Below are 18,402 nucleotides of genomic sequence, written 5' to 3' on the forward strand. Positions count from 1 at the left end.
TTACACAGGGACACAGGAGGCTGTAAAAAGGAAGAAACAGAGAACTCTTTGTTCTTGTCCTTTGGTATCACGATAACTTAGAGATGGATTTCTCAAACTTGAAATATGTATGCGTACCATGTCAAGGAAAATTTTTTTGATTTTTAAAATCCTAATGAGTTTAGAAATTTAAAAACTGTCCATTTATTTCATCACTTGGTACCAATGCAATGGTTAACACTACCTCAAACTAGTACCCTGGAAGTTGTTGCCTATGTCTAAGGCTGTGACCCAAATGATCCAAAATATGACTGTATTATTGTTTTTAAATTGATGTATAAACTACAAACAGCAATACAGACAGTGAGATAAACAGATCTTAATTGATATAGTTCGATGAGTTCTGATAAACATGTATACTCATGTTACCCACACCCCTATCAGGATATAAATCATCTCCATAACCTCAGAAAGTTCATTTATGGCTGCAACAGTCAATCCCTACCTTTCCCTAAGGCAAGATAATTTCTTTGACCATAGGTTAGTTTCACCTGTTTTAGAGTTTCACATAAATCAAATTATACTGTTTTGTGTCTGGTTTCCCACATAGTATAATGATTTTGAGATTCCTTTGTCAACAAAAATTCATTTAACAGTCAACTTAAGCAATAAAAGGGAACTTCATTTGAGCCAAACTGAGGGTTATAACCTGGGAAACAGATTCTCATAAAGCTCTGAGAACTGTTCCTCCAGTTACAAGTTGAAAGCACAGTCATATACATTTTTGAGACAAAGGCTCATACATCAAATGACATACTAATGTTTACATAAAGTTCACCAAAGGTACGTAGTCCACGTAAGCACATACAAAGCGAGCAGTAAGTCACTAGACCTCTTACAGAGCTGGGAGGGAACTTTATTCTTTTAAAAAGTCACATTGCTAGCATCAGAAGAAAGGAAAAAAGTATTGATCTTTACAGTCGAGCAAGCACTCCCATCTTTGATGAGCTCTGGTTAATGTGTAATACAGATGCACAGTGCATATTAGGGAGGGAGGGAGGAGGCCAAAGTGGACACACAGAGAGAATTTTATGTTTAATTTTCCTTGCCTTGCCTTAAAATATAAAATTTTATTTCATTACATTCATATAGTTCATTACTTCGCATAGTTGAGTAATATTCCAAGGTATGGTTCTACCACAGTTTATCTATCCATTCATCTATTGATGGATGTTTGGGTTGTTTCCAGTTTTAGGTTATTTTGTTTTTTTTGTTTTGTTTTATTTTGGCCACATGCAGTATCTTAGTTCCCCAACCAGGGACTGAACCTGTGACCCCTGCAGGGGAAGGGCGTAGTCCTAACCACAGGACAGCCAGGGAATTCCCTAAGTTATTTTGAATTAATCTGCTGTGAATATTCTTGTGCAAGACTTTGTGAATATATGCTTTCATTTCTCTTGGGTAAGCACCTAGAAGTGGAATTTTGGGTCATGGGGTAGGTGTATATTTGACTTTATAATAAACTGCCAAACAGTTTTCTAAAGTGAAACTAACTAACAATGAATCCCACTAACAATGAATGGCATTCTAATTGCTTAAAATGCTTGTTAGCATATAATGTTATCAGTCTTTATTTTAGCCATTCTGTTAGGTATGTATCTCAGTGTGATTTTAATGTTCATTTCTCTGATTTTGAGCATCTTTTTATGCGATTATTGGCCATGATGTCTTTACTTTGTAAAGTGTCTGTTCAAAACTTATGTCCATTTTAGAAATGATTTTTAGAAAACTATTGAGTTGTAGGAGTTTTTTAAGTATTCTGAATATATCCTTTTCAGATATATGTATCAAGATTATTTTTCCCAGTCTGTTTTATTTTTCTTAATATTGTCTTTTGATGAACAGAAGTTTTAAATTTTGATGAATTTTAATTTATCAATTAAAAAATTGTATATTCTTCATCACTTACAGACCCTCTACATGCCTCATACAGTTTACCACATGCTGTGTACTCTGAGTAGAATATAAAGAGTTAAGTGACTTTTTTTAAAGCTCTATCTGAATGGCAATTTTTTTTGGTTGTTCTTAAATTGTTACAGAGCCTTAATCCAGAACAGTGGTTCAAAATTTAACTGAGCATATTCATCACCCTTGAAATTGTTAAAAATAGGATTGCTGGGCTCCACTTGATCGTGTTTCATGAGTTCTCCGATGTTGGCAGGTCTGGGAATCACTGATCTAGTAGTCCTTAAAGCTCGGCCAAACTTAAGGCTACTCCACCTACCACTTCCTCAAACAGAGGGCAGGACACTGTTCATGGAAATAACCTGTTGCGTTTTAATTTCCTCGTATTGTTACCACCAGTGCCTTTTACCGTCCTTTGAAATAGTTAATTAGAAAGCACTGGTTGGGAAAGCACTGGCGAACTTTACCAAACGGATTCTGTTGTAATAAGGCATAACTCAATAAAATATTTCAGAACAGAAATCAATTGCATAGTCTGTGTGCTTTCCAACTGCTGGCTCTTGCTTTTCTTTTGCAAGAGAAAACTGCAACAAGTTTTCACAGGAAGTTTTTGTTGTTACATCTTTATTTCTTAAAAAAAAAGTTGGTTTTCCTAATGGTTTTGATAATGGACCTTCATTTGGCTGGCAATAAAACATGAAACTTCTCATTGGGTATTTTCAAGATTGCCACGGGGAATCAGCTGCCAGTTTACTGCAATGTGGAAAACTGCACGAGATTCTGGGATTGGACTCAAAATGCTAATTTCAAAGGTCGAGTGAAGCTGTGGCTCACGTTTTCGCGTGCCTGCGCTCTCTGCAGGCAGAACAAAGACCCAGCCCGAGGAGGCAGAGGCAGAGACCCATCTTAAATCTTTTTCCTGAGATAATTTTGGAATCATGCCTGAAATGCCGGAGAACATGGAACAGGTAAGAGTTAGCTATTCAAGAAAATAAGCATTCTGGAGTTAAGAGTTTCTTTAAAAGAATCCCAATGAAGGTCTGGTAAAAGCCGAAAGGGTGTGTAAAAAAACAAATAAGTGTCATTCATTTCTTTAAAACGTGTAACTTTGGGACTTAGAATAATAAAGCAACTTTAATTATTGACGCTGTATGGAGAGCTCAGCTAAGTCTCAATTGACAAAAATAAAATCCAAAACAGAACAGCAGTTTAAATGCAGTGATGTAGGTGAAGGTCCTATATAAATAACGATTTTTATCTATAGTTGTGTGCTCCAGCTTTTCTTTGTCTTGGCATGAAATGAATCTGCTAACCTAACTTTTATCTCCAGATTGCTGTCGTTAAATTTATAGACTTAGCCACCACAGGAACTTGGATATTGTCTGTGTAACAGTGGCGTTTTTATTCACAAAGAAACTTTCATTTTTAAAAAGAATGATTAAAACCCATACACGAACATGTGCCCCTGGAACCATACCCACGTTTTATCTGGCAAACATGAAACCAGATCCTCAAACGCAGGCAAGTAAACTCTATTTGTTCCTCACTCTAGATAGGGCTGCTCTGAGACTCAAAATGCTAATTGCATATGCATGACCTTAAACCGTCTTCGCGTTGAACACATTTTTTTTTTTCCTGGAAAGATCAGACTGCATCACACGTTGCAACTAGAAACTTCACAAAAAATCCCGCTCCTTAAAGAGAGGAGGATCAAGAGGATCTTGAATCCGCTCTCCCAAAATCCACCCACACATTTTCTTTGTTGTTTGCAGATTATGCATGGTTTAGTGTTGGGGCATTCTTCTCAAGGACTCTAAATAATGCTAAATAGATTAACATTCTGGATTAAAACATGGGGGGGGGTGTCTCAGGCTGTCTTCTGTTACTGTTCCAAAGAAACTTTATGCTTATGCAAATAAGGAAATGAGTTCTTGTTGGGGTTTGGGTAGGAAGGAAAGTCACGGGACTCAGATGTGGAAAAAAAATTTTAAAGGCTGCTTAGCGTTGAGCTCTAAGATTAAACCAAAACAAGGTTTACGAAAATAATGTTTTAGAAAGATCCAAACAGTAATCACGTTTGCGGGCGACTTTTAAGGTCTTGGTATCCTGTATGTCTGGACAAGAACACTCAAGACTGTAAGGTGGAAAGTTGGCGAAACCTATGCGGTCCATGCTCTGGTCCCCGCCCCCCCGAGTAAATTTCATAAGCATCTCGGCTGGCCGGTGGCTTTTCGGATTTGAACTGGAAGAGAAATCAGTTGTAATTAAGTGCTAGGTCAGCCTCAACGCTTAGAGCTGTCTTTGTCACTTTAAAAAAGCGCGATCCAGGTGGTAGAAGGTTCAGTATTACTATATTCCCCTGGTTCCTTTAATTTTCCTTGGTAGCGGAGTTTCGGCTCGTGTAGCCCGACGCTGCAGCCTGAAGGCGGTGCTTCTCAAGTGATCTGGACTCCCGTTAAATCCACCAGAAGTCCCAGGCTCTACTACCACAGCTCATTCTGCAATTACTGGTAAAGTCCGAGAATCTGCGTTTTGAAGAGGCACCCAAATAATTCATCCCCCAGCCTCCCACATCTTTTTATTTTTAACTAGTCAAAATTAGTTCGACATCTTTGGAATTTCACACGTACTACTTTTTAGCATCCCGGAAAGACAAATGGGTTCTTGAGGTGTTAATGACTCAGATACCAACACTTTTATTTTTATTCCAGTGTCTTTCTAAATCTCTCAAAAAACACTCTTAATGCTCTAGAGACACAGGTCCATTGTGCTTCCTCCCTTCCCCCTCACCCCCCGCCTCCCCCCTCCCACCATGACTTTAAACTATTTTATCCCACTTTATGTATTACGTGCCCAGTAGATTCTTATGCAGTAGATTCTTATGCACTGCGCAAGTCTAGGCGATCCAATTCAATCCTTACCTAGTCGAGAAGGAAAAACACACAAAATAAACAACTCCTCCTTCCCCCGCGCCCCCGGCCCCAAAACAAAACTCGCATTCCTTGCTTAAGACCAGCGCCTTTGTTTCCCTTTAAGAGTTGGCGCGTGGGCTGGGAGCGTCCCGAGCGCGCCAGTCCCCTTTCTGGGGCGTCGGCGGAGCGTGGCCAATCAAGGGGCGCGGTCTTGGCGGCGGAAGCCGGAAGCGGTGAGCGGGGGCTGGCCCGGACCTAGGGGAGGCGGGCCGAGGGCGTTAGAGCTGCGGACCGCGGCGATCCTGGGCTAGGGGAAGTGGCGGCTGCTGCTGCGGTGGCGGCGGCGCCAAGACGGCGGGCATGGTGGGGCGGGAGAAGGAGCTCTCTATCCACTTTGTTCCCGGGAACTGCCGTTTGGTGGAGGTGAGGGAGTCGGCCCGGGTCTTGGGGCGGGGAGGGGAGGTGCGTCTCGTAGGAACTGAGTGTACTGAGGGGGACGAGTCTTGCAGCGGGCGCTCGAGTGGTTTTCCAGACGCCTCCTGCCGGAGTCGGAGGCCCCGGGCGGCGAGGGCGGCGCCGCCGAGTTTGTTTACTTCGGTGCACACCCTTCTGTGTTTTCTTTTTCAGCCGCTGTGACGGGAAAAGAGTAGGTGGGGTTTCAGTTTCGAGCCTCCTGTCTCCCCTCCCGGGAACGAAGAGGGGTTTTCAGAGCTGTTTCAGTTTTGATTATTTCTAAATTTCTTTTTCATCCTTTGTTCGTATCCTTCGGTCTTAACAGTTCGTATCCCTAAGAAAGAAGGGGCCAGGTGGCTTTTCAGAAATAATAACAGGATTGGAGTTGAAAAGTTACTGAACTCGTCACTGTGTTATGCACTTTACATGAATTATTTACTTTAGTTCTCATATTTATAAGATACTGGTTTTGTTCCATTTTACAGATAAGAAAATTGAGGCTTAGAGGGCGAGTCCTTGGCCCAAGTTCATACAGTAAGGTTACAGGCGGGATTCAAATACAGATCTATTTGAACCACTACGGAGGTTGCATAAACGAAAGCTACTACTGTGTTTGGAGAGCCTCCATTCTCTCCTGTTTCATTCCAGGCCCCCCAGCATTCATCAGTCCACAGAATATATGTAGCACTGGGGATAAGAAGAATTTTAATGTCCAGGCCAACATATCTTAAGGATATAAGAGAGGACATAGGTGATGGCTATTTTTGATTATGCAGGATTTTTACGCCTTCAAAATATAGCATATTTAGTGTTTTCAAATCGTTTTGGTATTTGGGGGGTAAGTTTAGAATAATGGGCAATTTAAACCTCTCTTTTGTTCCTGTGTACCCCAAACAATGCTGAGTGCTGTAATGTTACATATTGTTTATGTCAGTGTATATGCGCACATGTATGTATATACAGCTTAATCAGTTTTCACAGTAGGAGTTCAGTAGACTAATAAAAATGGATTTTCCTTCAGTAAAATTGCACAACCAAAAGCTTGGCACATGTTTGCTGCTCTCAAAACCGGAATTAAAACTTGCTCGTGTCTTATAGTTTATGTCTGAGAAATAGACTGTAGTGGTTCCTGTTAATAATACTGACTGTGGGGTACAATAGGGTGCCAGTAGGAGTTAGACAAGTGTCACCTAGGTATCTAAAGTTTTTTAAAGTCCAGGAGTATCTCCTCAAACATCTGCCTCAAGGGGAATGTTGTAGGAATCATATAAATCAGTGTGAAGCTTTGCCAAATTGAGGAGGTTCTAAAAATAGCAAAGTATAATTACATTTACCACTAACATTTAAGAAGATCTCTTTTTAGATATTTGTTTTGTTTCACTCTTGACTTTTTCTAGGACATTTTTTAGTAGAAGTTAATCCAAGTGTGCTAAAGTAGAAACCTCTTTTCCAGAGTACTGAGTAGACCATTTTGAAAGAGCCATTTATCTTCCATTACCTGTACAGTTTGGTATTATTTGATTGGATGGCATAATAAGAGCTATAGCTCTTCGTTTATTTATATGCATTTACTTTTTCAAGTTTTTTTTTGGGGGGGTGGGGTGTCTGTAAATCTGGTCACCTGAAGTTACTGAATTCTGTACATCTAAGAGTTTATAGGATAAGAGGCACATATGTTCAGGGCAACTTAAAGTCGTGTTTAATATTCCTGACCTATAAGAATAAAAATTGCGAAATAGACTTTTCAGGCAGACAAAGTATCTTCAACTCTTAATTATTCTTTGGGTTAACTAGACAGCTTTTTGTTCCTCTATTCAGAGTTCCTTGAAGTGTTTGGGCATTCCTGTGTTTTGCAGAACTAAAGTAATTTACAGAGTCATGGTCCAAAATAATTTTTAGAGGGCTATTTCTCCACTTTTAAAAAGAAAAAAATCAAAATAGTGTGCTTTAAGAAGCTTCAGGTAGAGTTTTGTTTATACAAAGTCAAATATAGAAGAGATAGTTTTGTTTGGCCTCTTTTAATTTCAGAGTGATGCATATTTTATTTGCTAACCACCAATAAACTTGCAGTCCAAATGAAAACATCTTGTTGGGTTCGTATACTGGTGACAAAAGGTGCTCATTGAGTCTCTAGAGAGAACTGTATGAAAAGAGGATAAGTTACTTTAAGTAAATGAACGTTCTTTCACTCTATTCAGATCCCTCTGTGGTAAGGATAATATGGAATTGTAGGACTGTAAAGCTGGAAGAGCCTTAGGCATCTTGTCCAAATGCCTCATTTCACCAGTGAGGAGTTAGATCAATAGAGATGGAGTCACTTCTCAATGCTACAGAGTGTGGTTAATCATCATGAAACCGAGTATAAGTTCAAAGGATTGAGACAGAACTCAGTATGTATTTGGCTGGATGATAGAAGCAAAAGGGCCCAAGATCTGTTTCCAACCTTTTCCCTTTTACTGTGGGCAAAACCTTTAACATCTGTAGACAAGGTTCCTCACTTCAGAAGTGATATCTGCCCTGCCTGTCTAATAGGACTTCTCCTGTGGTCAAAAGGTATGATGTAGGTTTATATAACACATGATGGTTTTCAAATATGATTGTGCAGAATCATTTGTTTCAGAAAATGCTTGTACTTTAGATCCCTGCTCTTTTAATGTGGAAAATTCTTGAGCGTTGACATCTGACCACTAGGTAACACGGACTGTTTCATATTTTCTTCCAGGGACCTTACATATTATCCCAGGGTATAAGGATGTAAGGTTGTATTTTTTCCATGCAACTCCCATCCTTTTCTAAAGTTAAGTGGTATTATATTCCCTAAAGAGCCTTGCTGTGCTTGTAACTTAATACTGTATTTCATCAAATCTAAGAGGCTCTCGATTATAAGATTATCTGGGCTCTTATTTTAAGATGCACTAAAAAGCAAAAAACACTGCCAAACCATCTTTATTTCATTCATTTAACAGAGATGATAAATGAGGAAAACATGTGCTTCACAGAATCAGTGAAGTACCTAGAGATCTTATTTTACTGTTTTAAGAATTTTGTGGTTACTGCAAGCATGATGCTTGTTCTTTAACTACTTCTTCTAGTTTTCCTTTTTAAGGGGGAAAATGGGAAAGATGTTGTCGCTGCTAGAAAGGTAGATGGCAGTTTTTTGACTTCTTTGATTACGAGCTATCTTTAAGAAGGTCTTGGACTTTCCTGGAGTTCTCAAAGTTCAGTTTCCAAATCACCAGCATCAGCACCTGGAAACTTGTTACAAAGGCGAATTATCAGGCCTCATTCCAAATCTATTTGATCTGAAAGCCTTCCAGTCGATTCCTATCCTCAGCGAGTAAAGCCTGTGAACCACTGATCTAAGAACTCTTGTCTATTCCTTTCCTTCTTCAGAGTGAAGTGAGAAACTCAGAAGAAACCAGATCATAGCTCTGTTAATAGTATTTTCCCAGGGATCTTTATGGTATTTATCCTGTGTAAATTGTTTTCTGATTGTATTTCTACTAGACTTGGCATGTTTTAACCTCTTTACAATTAGAATCTTTGTAGAGTTGTTTTCTTGCCAGAAATTCAAAGAAAATATTTTGCTGGCTGAAATCCTTGTTTTTATAGATCATTTGGCTTAGAGCCAAGTTTTGCAACAGAGAGCATAGATGAATTTTTCTCTAACTTCTAAAATGCCTTGAAATTGGTTGAACTAAGGAAAAAATATCTTTAAGAACTTACCTTTGTACTATCTCTGTCAGCCCTTTCATTTCAGGTTTTTCGTATGATAGAAATACTTGATTTGGGTGGCCTTTTTTAAAAAACTGTATAGTCTTCTAAGTTAGCTGAATTGAGGGCTAGGGAAAAAAAGTCTTTTTGTGTGTACAAAAAAGGTTATTGTGTGCATATTTAAGATTTTTGACAGCTCAGAATTAGGTGACTATAACAACATTTGAAATTTAAAAGGCCTCAAGTTGATAAAATTTAATAAAACTTTTTTTTGTTTTTTGATAGTAAATGTTGACTTAATTCAAGAGTCTGAGGAAATTCGGTGTTACCTATCTTCGGAAGAAGAGAAAGTTCTTTGTAAACATAGAACTTAAATTGTTTCTTAAATAGTAGTTCCTTTTTAATTTCAGTGTGTGAGGAATTTTTCCTTTCACAATAGCAGCACAGACCAGTTTAAAATATTTATTATTTTCTTATCCTCTATCTTTGTTTATTTGTTTTAACTGGTCTAAATAGGTAAATTAAGAGTTAATGCAGGAATATGGATGGTGGTGGTGACATGAATTGGGAGATTGGGATTGACATATATACACTAACATGTATAAAATGTATACATGTATAACATGTATAACTCATAAGAACATGCTGTATAAAAAATAAATAAAATTTTAAAAAAGAATGTTATATGATGTGGAACCTAAAAAAATGATACAAATGAAAGTATTTACAAAAAAAAAGAGTTAATGCAGGAATATTTACCAGTTTGGTTAAACTTAGAAAGAATGTTAGTGCTATAAGGACCAAATTTATTTTTCTTCTACATAAATTCCTGTGAAATGTGAATTCTCGAATTTGGACCTATCACAGTATGATAAAGTCAATGAGATTTGAAAAAAAACTTAAGATTAAAAACTGAAGACCAAAAATGTCAATTTGGAAACATATCAGCAGAACATAGCCCCAGTATTTAATCAGGCCATAAAGTAAATAAGCTTAGAACTAACTGCATTTTTATAAACGTAAGAATGTAGTTGCTGTTTTTTACTAATTTGGACATCATTGATCGTAAAAATAAGCTTTTCCATTATTACCACAGGAAATCTAAATCTAGTTGACTAGGTGATTCCTTACAGTATCATCTTAGGTTCTTTTTCTTGCGTAAGATTATTAAAACTTTTTAAAAATAAATTTATTTTATTTTTTATTTTTGGCTGCATTGGGTCTTCGTTGCTGCGAGCGGGCTTTCTCTAGCTGTGGTGAGCGGGGGCTGCTCTCCATTGCAGTGCGCGGGCTTCTCATTGCAGTGGCTTCTCTTGTTGCGGAGCACAGGCTCTAGGTGCACAGGCTTCAGTAGTTGTGGCACACGAGCTTAGTTACTCCCTGGCAAAACTTTTTCTTAAGTGACACACTTACCCATGCATTTGGTTAATCTTTGTTCTAACTTAAGAATTGGCTTATAGATATGGGAAAGGAAGCATACAATTAAGACTTGAAGTATTTAGTGAATTAAGATGGTGGCTGATTTCGTTGAGAGACTATTTTCAAATTAAACAATCCTTTTCTGCCCCCTTCACGTTTAGGAGGAAGTTAACATCCCCAACAGGCGGGTTCTGATTACTGGTGCCACTGGGCTTCTTGGCAGAGCTGTTTACAAAGAATTTCAACAGAATAATTGGCATGCCGTTGGCTGTGGTTTTAGAAGAGCAAGACCAAAATTTGAGCAGGTTAATCTCTTGGATTCTAATGCAGTTCATCACATCATTTATGATTTTCAGGTATGGTTTATTTTAACACATAAGTTAACTATTAATAATTGTCTGGATGACTTGAAAAATGCTCTTGTTCTCAAGGAAGTTACTGTACTTAAAGCTCTAACATATTAAGCAACAATAATATATAGTGCACTTTTTTTTTTGGTATGGATAAGAATATGTCATCCTTAAAAAGATTAGGTTGAGACATAGGTTGACAAAAGGCAGAAAATGAAGCATTTTGTAAAATGCTTATGTTTGTGAAGTATTCTTCTAAGTACTACTTTCTATGCAAATCCTTTCTTAATATTATCTGTAAACCTTACAACACTGCAAAATATTCTCATTTGCATTTTAGAGATCACAAAGGCAAGAGTGGTTAAACCATTTGTTGGCGATGGTCACAGAAGACTTACAGAAAAATTTAGATTCTGTTACACCTCTGATCAAATCAGAAGTTCAGGTTCTTTCTAAAAATATGATGGAAGGAAAACCTGCATCAGAATCACTTGGGAAACTTGTTCTTAGGTTTCACTCTCAGAGATTTTCATTCAATAAGTGTGTGGTGGGGCCTAGGACTCTACATTTTAAGAACCATCCCAGCTTATGCACATTTAAGTTTAAAAACAGCTCTCAGATCATGCTTCCTCAAGCAATTGCTGAGAAGGAGGAAGTTGGGTGAGTGGGTACACGAGCCCTGCATGTCACTGATCTTCCCAAATCTTAGCTCTTACTCAACTCCTCTGGGAAGTAGGTGCCCCTTCTCTACAAAGGACCCTCTGCATTCCTCTGTCCTGATGTAGGTCATACGGATATTGAAACAGTCACTTTACATATCTGTCTTTTGCATTAGATTGTGAAATCCTTGCTTCTCACACGGTGCTTAGCGTATAGGTGGCATACTTAAATGCTCAACTGGGAATACAATTTTTATGGATGGTTAATCTTCTTTAAATGACTGGTTTAAGAGATTGGAATTTATGAATTTAATTTGCAATTGATATTCCTCTCCCTTTACCATAGACTTATTAAGTATTTAGGTCATGTTAATTACATAAATGATCGCTCTTTTCTCCCACCCAGGTTAGGGGGATGAAGCTTCTTTTGATTTAAAAGCATGGTTGTCAACAAGAGTTGTGTCTGATGTTGCCTCGGGATTGCTAAATTGCTCTTTCCCTTTCAGGAAGTTTGAACGTTGAAAAAGGGAAGTGTGACAAAACTACATTAAAAATTACAATGATTCTTTAGTTGAAGGAATGTCGATTTAATAAACATTTTCTATGAATTACTTTACTGTTGGAAGGCTACAGTTCTTCTGTTTTATTCCTTTTTTGGGTTAAAAACACATCAATGCTGAACTCCCAGCCCCATGTCATAGTACATTGTGCAGCAGAGAGAAGGCCAGATGTTGTCGAAAATCAGCCGGATGCTGCTTCTCAACTTAATGTGGATGCTTCTGGGAACTTAGCAAAGGAAGCAGGTAATGATGTCTTTATAAAGTCTTCATAACATATTGAGTGATCACTGAGTTTGTAAAGATTAAACTTTTGTAGACGGTTTATAAAAGATTTGTTATATATATGATGAATAAGCTGTTACAAATTCCAGTAAAGAGTAATGTCATGTAGTAATTTAGTAGATTCTTTTCTTTCTGTCTTTTTTCTTTTGTAGCTGCAGTTGGAGCATTTCTAATCTACATTAGCTCCGATTATGTTTTTGATGGAACAAACCCACCTTATAGAGAGGAAGACATACCAAGTCCCCTAAATCTATATGGCAAAACAAAATTAGAAGGAGAAAGGGCTGTCCTGGAGAACAATTTAGGTAAGACACATCTCTTTAGCCCCGTACGTGACTGCTTTTGAGGATTCCTTTTTGTTTATGATGTATATATATGTTTCTAATTAAAAAAAAATTAGTCAAGGAACATAAATCATTGGAGAAAAACTAGGGAATGCAGTTAATAAAAAAGAAAAACAAGAATTTTTGAAATCCTGAAGAATTTATGAATCTTTCCAGACTTTTTCCAGTATCAGTGGGTACAGGAATATTGTTAAAACAAATCATACAGTACAAATTTTTGTAATCTTTCAAAAAACAGGTCAATATCATTTTTCTTGGATTGCGGTATTCTGTTATTTGTATGTTTTTTCTTTTTTCCTGTGTGTGTTTGTGTATATATACGCACACATAAATGTGCTGATTATAAAAAGTATATAAAGATTATATAAAGATTATAAAAGATTATAAAAAGAGTTCTCTCAATACTCCCTCAGAGAGAGAAGCACCAACTGTGCTTATGTATGGAAGTATTTTTTTGAATTTTTAAACCTGTGTGCACGTTGTTTTGTAACCTGGTTTTTCTCCCCCCACATACATGCATTTCAGTTCTTAAGGAGCCATCTCTGGAATATCTTTTTCATATCAGTAGCTGCATAATATTTGACTTAATGATTCCCTGCACTAAAACTCCTGCCTCAGACTTTACTACATCCCTGAGAAGCATCCCCTAATATATATACCATACTAACACATTTAGGGTTTTTTTTTTTGGTATTATAAATTATCCTTTGGAAATCATCCTTGAATATATTATCAATATATAGCTGACCCTTGGACAGTGCAGGGATTAGGGTTGCCAATCCCTGCATAGTGGGAAGTCCATTTACTCCCCAAAGACTTACTCACAGCCTACTATTGACTGAAGCCTTACTAAAACATAAACAGTCGATTTACACATATTTTGTGTGTTACATGTATTTTTTAAAAATATAATTCCCAGGATAGTCACATCTTTAACCTTTCCTTTCTTCTCCCTCTCTCTCTCTCTCTCTCTCTCTCTCTCTCTCTCTTTTTTTCTTGGCTGTGTTGGGTCTTCGTTGCTGCACGCGGGCTGTCTCTAGTTGCGGTGAGCGGGGGCTACTACTCTTTACGGTGCGCAGGCTTATTGCGGTGGCTTCTCTTGTTGCGGAGCACAGGCTCTAGGCGTGTGGGCTTCAGTAGTTGTGGCACGTGGGCTCAGTAGTTGTGGCTTGCGGGCTCTGGAGTGCAGGCTCAGTAGTTGTGGTGCATGGGTTTAGTTGCTCCGTGGCATGTGGGATCTTCCTGGACCAGGGATCCAACCTGTGTCCCCTGCACTGGTAGGCGGAATCTTAACCACTGTGCCACCAGGGAACTCCCATTCTTGTCTTATATGATACAAAACACTAGAGATGTTACACATATTACTAACACTACACATCAAAAATGAAAAGACAGTGTGAGAAGAAATTTGTATTTATTTACAGGTATGATTCAGGCGTTGATAAGGAAGAAGCAGTAATATGATTGCTTTATGGTAGCCTAGTGTAATCGATATGATTGTTTCATGGTAGCCTAGCCTATACACTAATGAATTAATCTTTGTAAAATTTAAATGGCATACAGTGTTACAGTCATACTCATAATACAGTGTTAGAAATGCTGGTATATTTTTTGCTAAAACCACTTATCTGTGTGGTAGACTAATACAGAGTTTCTCCAATTATGAGAGAGAAGAGAGGCATGCTGTATGGTAATGTAACTCTTTGAAAACAAAGTTATAAAACAATAAGAAAACTAACACGTTATTAATTTTATATTAAAGGTCACTCACCTTATGCCTATGTAAGGATAGGCTGTCCACTTCAAGTCTTGTACATGATGTGCTACATGAAAAAAATCCACATATAAATGGATGCACACAGTTCAAATCTGTGTTGTTCAAAGGTCGTCTGCATCTGCACAATAAGTTAATTTAATTTTAAATAGTTTTTTTAAAATTTCAGTTAAAGCGTTAATTATTTAATCTGTTGTAACCCCTCAGTATTGACCAACATAAAATCGAAATACTTCATAATTCCTTAGCCAGTGTTTTCAAGGACTATGTGGTGAACACTCATATACCCTTTATATAGATTCACCAGTTGTTAATGTTTTGCCATGTGTTTTATATGTACACTCTTTTCTTCCTGAACTCATAGAGAATTAGTTGAGTTTCACCCTGAAATACTTCACTGTGTATCTTCAACAAGGATGTTCTTCACATAATTACAATGCAGTTATCACACTTAGAAAATTTAACATTAATACAGTACAGTCTGTATAGGAATTTTGTCCCAGTAATGTCCTTTATCGCATTTATTTTTTAGGTACAATCAAGGATCACTTGTTGCGTTTAGTTGTCATGATCAGTTTTATTTTTAATGGCCACAATATTGAAGAAATTATTTAATTAATATAATTATAAAAAATACCCCACATGACAGAGACACTTAAAAATATTCAGGATCACATTTGTTAAATAGGTGAGCTGTGTCATTTTGGTATATTGCAAGTTTTCTACGATGATGTTGTTTAAATCTGCACACTTTGATCTTATAGCAAGACTTAAGAACCAGTCAGCTTTGAAGTATTACCTGCTTTTATAACTCTCTAGGAGCTGCTGTTTTGAGAATTCCTGTTCTGTATGGAGAAGTTGAAAAGCTTGAGGAAAGCGCCGTGACTGTTATGTTTGATAAAGTGCAGTTCAGCAACAAGTCTGCGAACATGGACCACTGGCAACAGCGGTTCCCCACACACGTCAAAGATGTGGCCACTGTGTGTCGTCAGTTAGCAGAGAAGAGGATGCTGGTGAGAATCTAAGTGCTTTTTTTTAAAATAAATTTATTTTTATTTTTGGCTGTGTTTTGTCTTCGTTGCTGCGTGCGGGCTTTCTCTAGTTGTGGTGAGCAGGGGCTACTCTTTGTTGCGGTGCGTGGGCTTCTCATTGCAGTGGCTTCTCATTGCAGAGTATGGGCTCTAGGTGCATGGGCTCCAGTAGTTGTGGCTTGTGGGCTCTAGAGCTCAGGCTCAGTAGTTGTGGCTCACGGGCTTAGTTGCTCTGCAGCATGTGGGATCTTCCCGGACCAGGGCTTGAACCCGTGTCCCCTGTATTGGCAGGTGGATTCCTAACCACTGAGCCACCAGGGAAGCCCTCTAAGTGCTTTTTAAAAACTTAACAAGGACACCAAACAAAAGTAGTTCAGATAGTAGGCTGTATTTATGAATAATAAAAGTATTCTGCTCTTACGTTTGATTTTATTTCTCAAATACCGTAGACCCCATCTGTCATTCTCTTATTGCAAGATAACTGAAAACTGGTATTTTTCTTCGAGTAACAAAATAATCTCCTAATGTCTTTTAAGAAGACTGTCTTAAATAATGTCTATTTAAGATTTAGGTAGTGGCAAAGAAGAACCTACATAGGGATTTATCATTTCAGCCAGTGTAAGAATAATTTGTCATTGTTTTTGGATATTTGAATAGTAGTTCATTTTAAGCATTTGAAAAAATAGAATATCCACAGGAAGAAAGATTAGAGACTGATTTATTTTAGAATATTAATAGTAGCATGACTTTTTTTAATACATCAAAATTTATATATATATTAAAAAAATATGTACCATGACAATTTTTAAGGATGCTATGACCAATTAGCTCATCTTGAAAAATGGTTCTGTTAAGTTTTGGTTTTAGCTTCTTAGGGTAGTTGGAAATACTTGTTAAATTGGCCTCCGTTTCATAAAAATCTGTAATCATTTTAGGATTCCCACTAAATAAAATGGGAGCTACTTACATTTTTATTTAAAAAAATTCTTAAGGCTGAATTCTAGAAATTGCTTTTCTGGTTTAGCTGGGGATATTTATAGGAATTTGATTTTAGATACCTTGTGTGTAGCATTCCAGAAAGGAGCGACGCATTTTATTTCCTGAACCTGCTTAAGTTAGTCTTCTTGTCAAAGTTGCCATCCCACTCAACTCAAAAAGTTTGAAACCATTTTGAATTTTTTGTGTCCTTGTCAGGATCCATCAATTAAGGGAACCTTTCACTGGTCTGGCAATGAACAGATGACTAAGTATGAAATGGCGTGTGCAATTGCAGACACCTTCAACCTCCCCAGCAGCCACTTAAGACCGGTAAGTACATGGCATTTAAAACCTTCTTACTGGGAATTCCCTGGCTGTCCAGTGGTTAGGACTTGGCGCTTCCACTGCAGGGGGCACAGGTTCAATCCTTGGTAGGGGAACTAAGATCCTGCAAGCCTTGAGGCGTGGGCAAGAAAAAAAATCCAAGCTAACCTTACTGTTTGGAAGTCCAGGTCTATCACTACAGTGTGTACTATGGATAACATTTTTCTTGTTGTTTGGAAGTTTTGGATAACTTTATTTTCTGGTACTAATCAAAGTGAACTTTGCTTGTATTTTGGCAGTTTCTATTGTTAATTTTCTCTCAATTACCATGTATAAAGAAGCCCATGAGTATTGGTGAAGTTTATAGAAAAAGTATTGTCTTGATTGTGGCAGACATTTTATTTATTTTTCCAGGGATCAAATCTGATTTCTTGCACCGAGGGCAAGAGGGCAGAGGGAAGTAGAGAATATAAAACTTCAGCCTGAGGCTTCTTATTTTTGATTATTTGTTTTTGTTTTAAAGATAACTGACAGTCCTGTCTTAGGAGCACAACGTCCGAGAAACGCTCAGCTTGACTGCTCCAAATTGGAGACCTTAGGCATTGGCCAGCGAACACCATTTCGAATTGGAATCAAAGAATCACTCTGGCCTTTCCTCATTGACAAGAGATGGAGACAAACGGTCTTTCATTAGTGTATGTGTGTTGTTGTTGTTTTTTTTAAAGGAGAAGTCAAGTATATGGCACTTTTTAAAGAAAAAAGGAAATAGTTTTGTACGAGTGCTCTTTAATTGTGACTCATGACCTTTCAGGTAAACGATGCTCTTGCACTAGTGAAACTGTCTAAGGAAACCAAGGGCAGTAATGCCTTGTTTGAAGTAATGAGTTTTCTGTTTATCATTTTGTTCTGGCTTAACTTGCTGTTTGAATATAGTAAATTATGATTCTCAAATATTTGAGAGCCAGGATGAAACACATCTGCTGTAGACTTTTTTTTGGATGAAATGCATTGTTCATTCCTATAAATAACTTCTACATTTTCAGGACTTTTGCATCTGTTGATCCTTTTATGTTTTAAAGTATGTTAAATAGTATAAAAACCAGTGGTGTTCATTATTTGCTTCGCTTGAGCTCAGATCAAAACGTTTGAAGAAAGAAACTTTATTTTTGCAACTTAAGTGTAGTTTTTATGCTTGAGATGTTTCAACTTGTTATGTATATTGGAACTCCTGCAGCTTGATGCCTCCTGCTTTTGTAGCAGTGAATGGTGAGCCTTTGAGAGAGAGAACGTGTGTATGTGTATGTATTTTTTTAATATATATGAAACTGTCCTTTTCACTCCATGTCACTAAGTGATATTTCATATGTGTGGTTATACTAATAGTAATGGGCCTTGTAAGTCTTTTGACCATTCATGAATAATAATAAATATGTACTGCTGGCATGGTAATGCTTAGTTTTCTTGTATTTACTTCTCTTTTTTAAATGTAAGGACCAGATATCTGAACTGTTGTTTTGTTGCTCTAATTTTTTACAATTACCTTCTTATCATGTAACATCTGATGCATACAAGAGAATATAGTTAATATACATTAAGATGTAAAACACAATAATAAAATGAACCCTGATGAACATACCACTTGAAATCTAGAATGTTAT

General features: G+C 37.4%; 1 protein-coding gene across 2 annotated transcripts; it reads left to right on the top strand.

The window, feature by feature from the left end:
• Positions 1-2,882: 2,882 nt before the first annotated feature.
• MAT2B (methionine adenosyltransferase 2 non-catalytic beta subunit) lies at positions 2,883-18,371 on the top strand (the record flags this gene model as incomplete). 2 transcript variants are annotated; one of them, XM_079702248.1, is made up of 7 exons in its annotated part: positions 2,883-2,912; positions 10,604-10,798; positions 12,140-12,254; positions 12,446-12,598; positions 15,231-15,424; positions 16,637-16,750; positions 17,268-18,371. In XM_079702248.1, 7 exons carry the CDS (start codon positions 2,883-2,885, stop codon positions 17,436-17,438), a joined length of 972 nt encoding a protein of 323 aa, XP_079558374.1. In that variant the 3' UTR covers positions 17,439-18,371. The 2 variants fall into 2 exon arrangements, with proteins under 2 accessions (XP_079558374.1, XP_079558373.1); XM_079702247.1 differs by lacking the exon at positions 2,883-2,912 and adding an exon at positions 5,217-5,279.
• Between the last annotated feature and the right edge of the window lie 31 nt (positions 18,372-18,402).

The sequence above is a fragment of the Hyperoodon ampullatus genome (assembly GCF_949752795.1).
Source record: "Hyperoodon ampullatus genome assembly, chromosome: 4".
Lineage (NCBI taxonomy): Eukaryota > Metazoa > Chordata > Mammalia > Artiodactyla > Ziphiidae > Hyperoodon > Hyperoodon ampullatus.